We start from the raw sequence: 13,077 nt of genomic DNA, 5'->3' as shown, positions 1-13,077 counted from the left end.
AAATATTATTTCCACCGAAGTTTCTGACAAACTGTATCTGGTCAGTGGTGTATGAAGCTGTATATATGATATCAGCTTACAGACCTCGTCTGAAAACATCATCTATGAGGTAAAACTTGGAGTGGAGCCAGTAAACCTATCGTTAACCGGGATTTATTCCGGTTCCTATTGTTAACCGTGCAATATAATCACTTCTCCGTTTTGATCCCTAAGTTGTGACGCCCTCATATTTCCTCCTTGTTTTGAAAGAAGATTTCCTCCCATTTGACAAAGTGGCACAATTGATTGTAGGTTGGATAATTTATAGCTGCAGTACAGGTTGGATTGTGATGATGGCTCGAATCCATAGCAATGCAGCAAGGATAATGTACATGAACAGATGCTCCCATCTGTCATCTGTTCTGCGTGCTGATAAATAATATTCGCCACAGATGCATTGCCTACCTCAGCCTGAGAAATACCACACAGATGCCATTGCTCCCAGTGCACGACAAAATGCGCGTGGTATAACACGAATGGGTGCCGACGACGATGGGGAATACCGGTGTAGTACGGCCAGTGCTTCCTCTTACGACACATGGAACCGATTCCGACCGGCTGATCGAGCCGACTTCAAAGGAACCAGGGACCGATCACCTCAGCAGCAGGTTTCAGAATAGCATCCAAAGTGTGGCCAACCAGCCAGCCCTCATCGCCTGGCTGACCGGCCTTATCTGCGGCACGGAATCTGACCACCTTGCACGCGGCTTTTCTCAGCAGGTTGAGCTGCCGCTGCTTTGTAAACCAGCCTGACCTTATCAGATTAGATATGAGGCGCTGTGATGGCACGACCCGACGATGCAATCTTGGCTTTTCATACCCTCACTGCTGCATCATTCCCCACAAAACTCTTCCATTAGCTAAAGCTAAGAATGAAGGCTAGATGAAAATAAAGATTCCGTGGCACAGTTGCTATCTACCTGTATGATGCTTCAGGCATCTGAAGAAGAAAGTCAGATGTTATCTGATCTTTTCTCTAGTTTTCTTTTCATTTTTTTCGTGTATGACGCAAACATTGATCCAGCATGTACAAGCATGGAAGATTGGATAGTTGGATAGAGATATTCTTATACCCTATATCTGCCTTGATAGTTCTCACCTGGAAAAGAAAGGAAGGAGAGAGAAAAGGCTAGTGTTCTGTAGAGCAATCTCTATTGCTCCGGAATCCTTTGCTTCTTCTCTGTGGTTGCTGCTTAGTTCTTGACTCCTCAACTTCTCAAGGGGCGCTCGTGGCTCCAGCAAGACGTTAGCAATCGTGGCTCCTCCAAGAGGGGAAGTTTCTTTGCCTTTTACCATTTCAAGCAAAGAAAATTCAATTAAGTAACCAGTAGTAACTACAGCTTGATTATTCATCTTCAAGTTGTCCATTTCAACCCATTGCAATTTGTTCAACACTTCAACTAACTATATCTCTCAAACAAGTTGTCACAGAAATACAAGTAAACATTCAGTTACAAATATTTCCATACTGCTGTCATCTTCTCTAAGAACATATGGATTTGTGCGTGGGTACAGTTTAACACTGTGCTTATGATTCTTTACCATGTGTTTCACAAAAAAGCTGATCACAATCTACAGGGTTATACTATTGCAATATGCCTTAAATAAATTCATGATGTGCCGACACCTACGAGGATCTTATGCCCTGGTCGATCCGTGCCATCCCATTTGTGTGCAAGTGGTCTAGTACCTACATAGTTCACTTTTTTTCCAGGCATCAGCACATAAAGCTCAAAACCAAAACCAGACCAGCTTTAAGAGGCGCAAATACGGACGTATCAAAATTGACCCATCCATTTTAGTAAGTTGAATTCTAATTTGATGATGACAATTGGCACCAGTTGATGCCTACGACTTTACGCTACCTACGCGATGAGATCTAAGAAACTGGCTTTATTCTCATCCTTCCATCTTCACCTTCAGATAATCCTTTTTTGATGAGCTACGTTTGGATGCTTCTTTCTTTCCTTTGTTCATTTAAGATACGCGATGTTTTGAGTGAAAAGAGGCACCATATTTTCAGAGACACATTTTGTTCAAAGAATGATTGCATTGATCTCAATCCTCAAACGTGTGTAGCTGAAACAGAAGCATGCATTTGCAAAGGATAAGTTGAAAAACACAGGGAAATATGAAAAAAAACTATACAGCAATAACCACAGACTGATTTGAAGCATCTCAAATCCACAAAAGTTAATAGAGTGACCATGAAGTTTTCAGATATTTCTTCTTTATCAAATACTCCATTCGTCCTGTAATATAGGGCATTCTAGCATTTTCATGATAGATTAAGGATATAAAGAAATGATGCATGTATCCATATTTAATAGCTTGTTTGGTTGTCATTTTGCTGATTTCATGACTGGCTGGGAATAATTATTAGTTTCCAAAACATCCTAGGATGCCTTATATTTGGGTACAAATTTAGAATCCATCAATACTTTATATTTCAGGACGGAGGGAGTAGGCTAAAATCTTACGGTTGGTACTGCTGTTTTGCAAAGAGTTCTCTTTTTAGGCAGACCATATCAGTCGCGTGGTAGCTATAGAACTGTGTCCTGTGAATAAAAACAGAGAACAATACGCAAGATTGTACGACAGCTGACAACGAGAGGATTATTGCCACCCTGTGACTTTGATGGATAGATTCCGTGACGAATTGCATACAGAGATGCCTCGACAGGATGACGGTTCCCTCGGCATCGAGCATATGTTGCTGTACATCAAAGTAGTGTTATATCATTCTGTCAAAGGATCCTATAGGATCGACATGCGGCGTGGCGCCACAGTAGTAGTGATGGCCACCACCTGTTAATCTCTCTTGACTTCATCCATTTACCCTTAATTTCTATTGTGTTGAAAAATGGGAGTTTTTCTAATAAATATGCCTAGAGTTTGTGCTTTAGTTTTCACTTTCTTGAAGCATAAAGTTAACCTGCAAAAGTAGGACATTTGAACAGATCATACGAAACGCAATGAAAAAACTTATCACATATAAAGAAGTGGGAGCAAACTCATCGAAAATAGCATTGTTCTCAAAAAGAAGAATGAGAAGTAGAAATTTAATCAGTTCAAGCACATGTTTTGGTTATTCAACTCAATTTCAATGGTAACCAAACTTAAAGGATATCTTGTTTAACACCTTTACAAGCATATTCTTCATTTAGGCTTGTAGTTTTATAGTTCATTTTTTGGAGAAAAAAAAGTTATATCGAGTCTATCAACCCCTGCTCAGTATCAAAGCACAATCCAAAAACCAACAGACTAGGAGAGGTAATTAATTAAAAAAAAGTCCACATCTCACTCTGAAAATCCTGGAAAGGTCAGGGTTACATATGTCCATGTACATTCAAAGACACGGACTGGTCATTCCTGACCCTTTTCAGCCCTGCAAGTGGATGGTTACACTAGCCGCTAAACAAAACTTCTCTCATATATTCTTGTTGGGATTTGGGAACTATATTGGATCGGAGCGAGAGATTTGTATTGTTGCTGTCGCCGATGGATGCTGGAGGGATTCAGAGCCATATGGCGCCGGCGCCCTTGAGCATGGGCACGAGCTTGCCGGCGAGGTGCAGCGACATGACCTTGTCGGTGGAGCCAACGAGGTTGCCGCCGACGAAGACAGCAGGGACCGGCGGCGCGCGGCCGAGGCGGCGGGCGAGCTCCCGCTCCATGTCGCGGCCGCGCGGGTCCTTGTCCAGCTCGTGCACCGCCGCGCACACGCCAAGCTCGGAGAAGAGGCTCGACACCGTGTGGCACATCGGGCACTGGCTCCGCGTGAAGATCACCACCGCCTTCTCCGTCGACAGCCTCGACACCCTCTCCGCCATCGCCTTCTTAATTTCTCTAGATCGAGCTTGAAGTGAAAACTAGATAAGCTTGGATGCCAGCTAGCTTAGTAGTCCTCTAGTGTTGTGTGCTCAAGTGTTTGTGGCTGTGTCTGTGTGCTTTGCGAATGCAGGGTGTGATGCCCTTTTATAGTGTTCATCTGATCCGCTGGAGGAAGAGGAGAATAGTGGGTGCTTGTTGGAGACTCAGAGAGGACAAATGAGACAGAGAGAGAGAGAGAGAGAGAGAGAGAGAGAGAGAGAGAGAGAGCATAAGAATCTTGGACGTGTGCATTGCACGCTCAAAATGAGCAGTGCTTTAAGGCACAATTCTGTCTCTGTCGTTTAGTTTCTTTCTCATTACCTTTTCAAAAGTTCTTATTTTTAGTATTTACTTTTTATTACAGTGGCAAAATTATTATGTCTTGGACAGTATAGAGCTAACCAGAGGGTGCAGGGTGATATATAAGGGCAAGTTCGTCGTGAACTTAATTGGCTAATCTATTATTGTGTGCGTGTGCATATTCATAGTAGTGAAGCTAGGAATTATGAACAAACTAAGGTCATGAGCCAAGGATCAAGCTAGCTTTGCAAGTCAATTCGAAGCTAACAAGTTTCTTGAAAATATGAAATATAGAGTGATGAAATGCAAAAGTTGGGACAACACTGAGGTGGTAAATTGCAATGCAATTCATCACTAGTATTTGTTTACCAGCGGATGGAGAAGGCTTAGTCTTGTGCTTTTCACCTTCCGCCGGCTTCGAGGCAAAGATATCCAGGGCCCTATTCTTATATTCACGTTAATGAATGGATGGGTAGCACGGAAAAGTAAGTGCTAACAAGATGAAAGGATTGTCCAATACACATACATACCAGTTAGAAGAGGGAAAGTCTACTCAGATTCTATTTGTTTAGTGATTGATGAGCCTAGAAGCTCCAGAAACTTCACGTTTGGTAAATTCAAGGCTTGTTTATTTTACTAATTTTAATCAGTTTGTATATACCTCAGTTGGGACAACACTGAGGTGGTAAATGAAACTTGCCCCAGCCAAACTTTGGCAAATTGTTTTCCACTTTTGGGTTCAGTATCAACTTGACTATATAGAATTTATGATCCAACCTAGTTTTACTCAAATAGTGAAAACTGAAACCAAGACAAAAACACGTAGATATTGGATTCGACGTGCATGCATGTAACACGACGAGGCCACCGAGTATATGTTCCACTTCAACATCAGTACCCACATTCTGATCAAATGGTTGTTGCATGAACAAGAATCAAATCGAATAAAATTCTGCTAAAAACACAAATAAAAAAGTCAAAGTTAAAGTTATTATATTCCACATATATTAGGGGATCCAGCCTACCAGCCATACAGGAATGGGCCGGGGCTCTCCGATAGCTCAGAACGTGGCATCCAACAGACCACGCCTTTGGCTGGCTTCCTCTGATCTTCACATCCTAATGTGGTTCCGGAATCTTGAAAAATAAAGCTATATTATTCCTGCATATAAAAAGACAGTATAGTCACCAAGTAGCTCTCCCTCCTTCTCTCTCTCTCTCTCTCTCTCTCTCTCTCTCCCTCCCCCCCCCCCTCCCTCCCCCTCTCTCCCTCTCCCTCCCCCCCTCTCTCTCTCCAGGTTTGTGTGCGTATACATTGCATGTGTGTGATGCCGCGATCCGAGACCGATGGCAATCTATTATACCATGCATCCTTTTGTCACTTGCTAGTAGAGCTATCCAAGCCATAGTTGCATATCTCACTGTGGGTTTTGGACGACAGGAAAACAAGGTCCAGATCTGGTGGTGTGAAAATTTCCTGGTGGGAGCGCACCGACAGGGAAAATTTTCAAACCGCTAGGGATAAAAGAACCGACAAGCAAATTGCTGTTTACCTGTCGTTCTATCCCTGACGGTGCACCGACATGGAAATTATATTTCCTTGTCGGTTTGTTGACCCTCAGGAAAATTCCATTTGCCAGTAGTGTCTATGTAATGTGCAGTACGATTTTTTTTTCCTGAAATGTAGAAATTAAAGCCTGCATACATCACATAGGAGCTTAATTTCAGCAGTGGACATACAAATTGTATGTCCGGTCACCTTTCATCCTGCTAATCAAGTGGCGCAAATATGTTTTTAGCTATAGTAAAGTGATCTTTATAATGCTGTTTTTTCCTAAACTATCATCAAATAACAGTTTGAGTTGACTAGGATTTTATTAAATGTATATTGTTACTTATGAAAATGAGAATATAATTCAAAGACCAAACTGTGATTCCTAGCTAGGGAATATATATAATCATTACTACCATCTGGTCCAATATAACAGAATGATCCTTCCTTGGAACTTTATTTCTATTTATGGGAGGTACTTTAATTTAGAGGAACCAGACCAGGAATGCACCCCCGATTATTTATTTCATGGTTACTATATTCCAGAAATAAATAGATGTTACTTTTACTATGAAAAAACATTTTTTAGGGGCGGATAAAGACGTATTTCTTGGGGCGGATACGGTACCCGGCCCAGCTTCTCGCAGCTACAAATACTATTTGCAAATAGCAAAATAAAAAAATATCCCAGCCAACCAGCCCGTCTACTACTAAGGTACTACAATTTTTTTGATAAAATATGCACACTTGCATAAACTGGGGTTTGAACTGCTTACCTCAACCCTCGCGTGTACCCTCCTCTCCATCACACAACATAGTCACTTGTGACTCTATGAGGTATACTATTCTTTTGTATTAACACTGAAATCGATTTGTAGGAGTGGTTGACGCCATCACCCGTCCCTAGAAATGGATTTCTAGGGGCGGGTGATGCCATCACCTGCCCCTGAGAATATTTTTCTATTTTATTCTAAAAATTCATTTATATTTTTAAATATAGTGAAACAAATAAAAAAGTGAAATTTCTACACTATGGTTATTGTGGACTATAGATATAGAAAAAATATGCCAAATATATTTCAATGTATATAATGGTTAAGATTGTGGAAATCTCAAAGTATGACTTGAGTTGTATGAGATACTATATAGTCATAGCTATTAGAGAACGTATAACAATTTTTTAGACTATTAAATGATCTTAAATGAAAAGTTATCAACTACAAAATTTTAGGTCTCGTCAATCTCTACAATTTTGGTATAAAGTTTGACTTCATTCAGATCATATGAAAAAGTGATAAATTTTTTTATGTGAGACCATTTGTAGGGTCAGATCATGCCATCACCCGCCCCTAAAAATGGTGGTCATTTTCAGGTACAGCTCACGTCATCACCTGCCCTTAAAAAAATACATTTCCAGGGGATGGTGAATTGCTACAATAACTCTGCTTCGTTTGTTGGAGCGGGTTATCTTTTGGCCGCCCCTAGAAAAAAGGACGCTCTACAAATCGTCTTGTAGTAGTGTTTTTTCCAGATAATAAGAGTGTCATTCATTGTTTCTTTATTCTTGACTTTCTTATTTTATTTTAATTGACTTTGATATTTTAATTGACTTTGATAAAAACAAGTTGTTTTCCTTGTGTTATTAACATAGATGCAACATGCCCTGAGCTCCTGGCACCATATTAAATTTGTCGGTTGCTTTGGTTATAATGAAAAATCTGATTTGCTCTTAGGAAAAAGTTGTCATAACAAAAAAAACCTTTCTAACAAATCATTGCCAAAATTGTCTTTGGTCTAAGAAAAAAGAACCATCATTCTTTAAATGTAAAAACAGCTTTAGTAGTTAGATTGTTGCTTTTCCAAGCAGAATGTGTTCCATATTTTCATTGAGAAACATTGCGACTAAAACTTTGTTGATGGATGGCCCAATTCTTTTAAACCAATTATGAGATAAAATGATTCACTTATCTTTGTGTACCGAACCAAGCGACTGCTGTAATTGAGCTAAACTTACTGGGAAATTGTAACGTTCTTCAACTTCTCGTGAAACTATTGCAGCACTGATATATATATGTGTACACTCATACATATATGGAAAATATATTCTACATGCACTTGTAGCTACTTTCATATGTGTATCTCATGACGTAGGACATATCTGACCCAGCAAAGAGCATGTACATGAAGTATGTGATTATACTAGAACAACTATGATGGTATATACGTTAGGTATATGACCATACATACAGTATGTGGATATACTAATTTTTATATACTACTACTAAGATATAATATAATATATTTAAAAAATAGGGGTGCTGTTGAAATTTTTTGTATTTTTTTAAGTATCTTAGAATTAGTATATGAACATACTTAGAGTGATAAATGCGTATGCGGACATACGCACCGTGGTATACCACTACACCAAAACAGCTTAATTTCGTCGGTCATATTTATTTTCGTCGGTCCATGGCAAGCCGACGAAAACAACTGAATTAGTTCATCGGCTTACCAAAACCGACGAAATTGCACCTATTTTCATCAGCTTACCAAAACCGACAAAATTGCACTTATTTTCATCCGCTTAGCTGTGGCCGACGAAATTAAAGTACTATTTTCATCGGCTTAACCTAAGCCGATGAAAATAAGTCTAATTTCGTCGGCCTCACTCGAGCCGACGAAAATACAGTTGCCCTAGGTGTTCGCCCAGCTCACCTTCTCTTTCTTTCGCTGCTGCTTGAGTCTTCACGAAACTTGCGCGGCCGCCGCCCCGATGCGCCGCCTCCCCCGCGCCCGCGCCCACCGCCGCCCGCGCATTCCCGTGCACGCCTGCCACCCCCGCGCACGCCCGCCACCCCCGCCCCCGTCGCCTGAGTTCTTTGAACATGTAAGAACTATGTATTGGTATCTTGTTTGGTGATCGTGAACTTTGTGAACTTTTATTTGATAATTTTATTTGATAATTTGTAAGACTTATTTGCTAGTGTGATAATCAACTTGATTTTTATTAGCTTGATGCGTATGGATGATGTAATGTTATTTGTCACTTTGTTGATTTGGATATCTTGTCATATGCATCACGGTTATTTTCATCACACTTGAGCACTTCTATGCAAAGTATTGGGGAGAGTTCATCTAAACATGTGCATTGGTATTTGAGACCACTCTGAGTTGTACATGCACATATTTAGGGGGAGCTCTTCCATTTTGTTGTTCACAATTCATGGATTTTATTCCTCTCTTGTGAGCCCAAATTGGTATTGTCATCAATCACCAAAAAGGGGGAGATTGAAAGTGCATCTAGGCCCCTAATTGATTTTGATGATTCTTGACAATCACAATTTGGGATATGATACTTTGATGAAGTTGTGTGCAGGAATAAAATGAAAGAATTGAGAAGAAGATGAAAAGAAGGTCCCCAATTCAAATATGTATGGTGGTGGAGTTCGCTGGTGATTTAATTTAGATTTTCATTTTGAATTTGAGTATAGGACCACCGTACTATAAAGGGGGATGCTGTCGATTGATCCAGGTTGTCAAAGTGCTTCAATTTTGAGATAAAATTCTTTGTTGAGAAAATCTTCCTTCCAAATTCATCTGGGTCGGATGATCCGGCTCTAGGTCGGATGATCCGGCTCTAGGCCGGATGATCCGGCCTGCCAGCAAATGTCCTCTGCCCCAGGCCGGATGATCCGGTCTGCCTGGCTGTTCCCCTCTGCCCTGGGTCGGATGATCCGGCCCTAAGTCGGATGATCCGACCTATAAGTCTGAAACCTTCTGTTACCTGTCGGATGATCCGACCCCTGACCGGATGATCCGGCCCTAGGAATTCTGGAGAGTTTTTCGTGCTTAAAGTGAGTGCTGGGTCGGATGATCCGACCATAGGCCGGATGATCCGGTACCCCTCAGAAAGACACATAACGGTCACTTGAGGAGGGTGGGGTATTTAAACCCTCTCACCCTCCTCATTCATTGCTGCTGCTTCCCACGACCTAACACACCTCCAAAGCATTCATTTCAACCCTCCTCTCCATCCAAGAGCTTGATTCAAGGATTCACCTAGGGATTGAGAGTGAGTGAGATTTTGAGTGTGGGAAGAGAGCACTTCGTAGGCTTTCACTTGTTCATCTCAAGAAGCACTTGAAGCATCCATTGATTCGTCGATTTGTGTTTATTACTCTTGGAGCCCAGCTCCTAGACGGTTAGAGGTGCCGGGAAGCTCTCATTCCCTTGTGGTTTGAGCTCCCGGAAGTTTGTATTACCCATCTCTTTGTGAGATCAATAGTAAGTAACTCAATCCTCCTTTGTGGTTGATTGTGAGAGACTTGGGGCTAGTGACAGCCCGGCTCTTTGTGAGCATCTCAACGGAGACATAGCTCCTTTGTGGAGTGAACTTCGGATTAAATATTGTATCTCCATTTACTTATTGTTGCTCATATCGCTCTTGAGCTTGTTTCGACCCGATCTACTAGATAGGTGTAGATATCGTATATTGGATTTCTGCATAGGCTTTGCAATACCTTTTACCAACTTTGTATTCAAAGGGAATTGTCAAAAGTTAAGTATATTTTGAATTTAGTTGTTGGTCATTTTCTCCCGGCAGGAAGATCCGACCTTAGACCGGATCATCCGACCCCCGGAAGATCCGACCTTGTGCCGGATCATCCGGCCTCTGACGTTTTTCTGCCAAGGTTTTTAGGAAAGTTTGAACAAGGCCTATTCACCCCCCCCCCCCTCTAGGCCTAGTGTTGGTCCTTTCAGCGTCACCTCTGCAAGTTTAGTTTCATGCCGAATTATGAGAGGTGGTACGAGCATGGGGAGTCACAGGAGCAGGAGGCATACAACCTATTTGATAGCTTTGTGGAAAATGAAGATAGGATGGATGCAATGATGGATGATTATGTCGAGCAGGTTGAGAATGTTGCTGAGGTCCCGGAATATTTTGGTCTGCTTGCGTCATCAAAAGAACCATTACATGGAGCCACTAGTTTATCACAGCTTGCTGCTGTGACACGGTTAATGGCTATTAAGTCCAAGTACAACTTTTCAGTAAGTTGTTACAATGATCTTCTTGATTTAATATTGGACATGCTTCTGAAACCTCACAAGTTCCCGAAAGACTTACTACTCAAGAAAGCTATTAGCTGGTTTAGGGATGCCGTATCAGAAAATCCATGTGTGTGAGAACAATTGCATGTTATTTTGAAAGAAAAATAAAAATCTCAAGTACTGTTCGTTTTGTAAGAAGTGCAGATACAAGAAGGTGATGAATAAAGATGGAAGTGTGCAGATAACAAGTGTGGCCGTTAAGGTGTTATGGTACCTAGCTTTGAAACCAAGGCTTCAAAGGTTGTACCTATCTCAGAAGACTGCAAAACATATGAGATGACACAAAGAGCGAATTCGTAATAATACAGGATGCATGAGTCATCCATCTGATGGTACGGCTTGGAAGGCCCTCGATCATTATGATCCAAGTTTTGCAAGAGACCCTGAAAGATATCTAGGCCCCTAAGTGGGTTTTGGTGATATATGACAAAGCACATGTATATTTAATCGTGTTATTAAGCATGTGTGCAGGTGCTAATGGTGACTAAGCAAAGCTTTTAGAGAAGCGTGAACCCTCAAAAAGGATATGAAAAGCGGCGTCCTCAAGTGTTCTTAAAGACTAGATTTTATTTTTGAAATTGAGTATAGGAACGCCGTACTATCAAGGGGAACTGTGATCCACTAGTGTAGACATGGTAGTTGTGCTCAAGAGAACCTACAAAAATCATAAGAAACCATCTCAACACTCAAAAGGGGACTTAAATGTGAAATTCAGTGTCTAACCCGGAGTGTCCGGATCCCAGTCCGGAATGTCCGGACAGAATGTCCGGAGTATCCGGACGTATACCCGGAGTGTCCGGGTTACTGTTACCGGTCAGCAAAACAAGTTTGGTCCGGAGTCTCCGGACCCCTATTTCCGGAGTATCCGGACATATACCCGGAGTTTCCGGGTACCGCTCTCCCAACGGCTAGTTTCTGGGAGAGGGGGTATAAATACCCCCCATACCCCCTCTCACTCTCTCTCTCTCTTGCTCATTTTCGACCAGAACTGCAGAAAACCCAAAGAGAGCCCTCTCACTCCCCATTTGTTTCATTCTTGAGTGATTTTCGTTGGGGTTTGAAGTGAGATTGTTGCAAGAGCTAAGATTGTACAAGTAAGCCTTGATTTCATCTCTTGAGCACATCAATCCAAGTATAGCCCGTGGATTCTAGTTTATTACTCTTGGAGCTCCAAGCTCCTAGACGGCTAGGCGTCGCTTGTGATTGCGTGATTGGTTTGTAAGCATCACAGCTGGTTTGTAATCTTCATTCCTCTCCGAGAAATTCTTAGTAAGTGTCCCTAGGGTTTGAGCGTTGGTCTCACCCTTGGGAGAGGAGCATAGGAGTTCTTGAGCACCGTCTCTTGAATTCTTCCTCAACGGAGACGTAGCTCCTTTGGGAGTGAACTTCGGGAAACAAATTCTGTGTCTCTCTCGCAATTTTAGTGTACATTTGCATTAGTTTGCTTGTGAGACTAACCTTTTAGGGTTTGAGGCCGATCTATCATTGTACAAGTCTCAGTAGTAAAACTACTGGTGAGAAATACCTCAAAGGTATCACTTGTCCCTCTAAATTTATTGGATTCAATTTACAGCATCTCCATCTGTGATTAGTAGCATTTTCTCTCATATCCGGATAGTCCGGACATTATATCCGGAGACTCCAGACACTGTATCCGGAGTATCCGGACATATATCCGGAGTATCCGGACACTTGTGTTGCTAACCGTGCTCGAAGTGTTTTTAAGTTGCAGATTAGCCTATTCACCCCCCCCCCTCTAGGCATCTTGAGGTCCTTTCAGACCCCCGGAATATGCGTGTTGGGTTGGCCACTGATGGCTTCACTCCCTTTAACTCAAATGCTGCCCCCTACTCATGTTGTCCAGTGATTACAATTCTATACATCATTATGCATGAAGGATGAGTATGTGGTCTTGACTCTCATTATACCTAGTCCTAACAATCCCGATAAGCGTTTGAACATATTCATGCAATCATTGATTGATGAGCTACATGACTTGTGGAATGGAGTTAGGACATATGACAGCAGTAGGAAGGAATACTTCAATATGTGGGTAGCATTTCTTTGGTATATTCATGATTTCCCTGCATATGGAATGTTCTCGGGATGGAGCACGCATGGTCGTCTATGTTATCCGGTATGCATGGGTGATACAGATGCTTTTCGTTTGAAATATGGTGGTAAATTCTGCTTTTTTTGATTGT

The 13,077-nt window shown here is 41.6% G+C and overlaps 1 protein-coding gene across 1 annotated transcript; it reads right to left on the bottom strand.

Annotated features, from left to right (window-relative positions):
* Window positions 1-3,316: 3,316 nt before the first annotated feature.
* Window positions 3,317-3,979, bottom strand: LOC112886739 (glutaredoxin-C15-like). The gene has a single exon (XM_025952717.1). It carries the CDS (start codon window positions 3,870-3,872, stop codon window positions 3,558-3,560), a length of 315 nt encoding a protein of 104 aa, XP_025808502.1. The 5' UTR covers window positions 3,873-3,979; the 3' UTR covers window positions 3,317-3,557.
* Window positions 3,980-13,077: the final 9,098 nt, after the last annotated feature.

Source organism: Panicum hallii, chromosome 3 (assembly GCF_002211085.1).
Source record: "Panicum hallii strain FIL2 chromosome 3, PHallii_v3.1, whole genome shotgun sequence".
Taxonomy (NCBI): domain Eukaryota; kingdom Viridiplantae; phylum Streptophyta; class Magnoliopsida; order Poales; family Poaceae; genus Panicum; species Panicum hallii.
The sequence above is the reverse complement of the archived record's forward strand: the minus strand, read 5'-3'. Positions and strand labels throughout refer to the sequence as shown.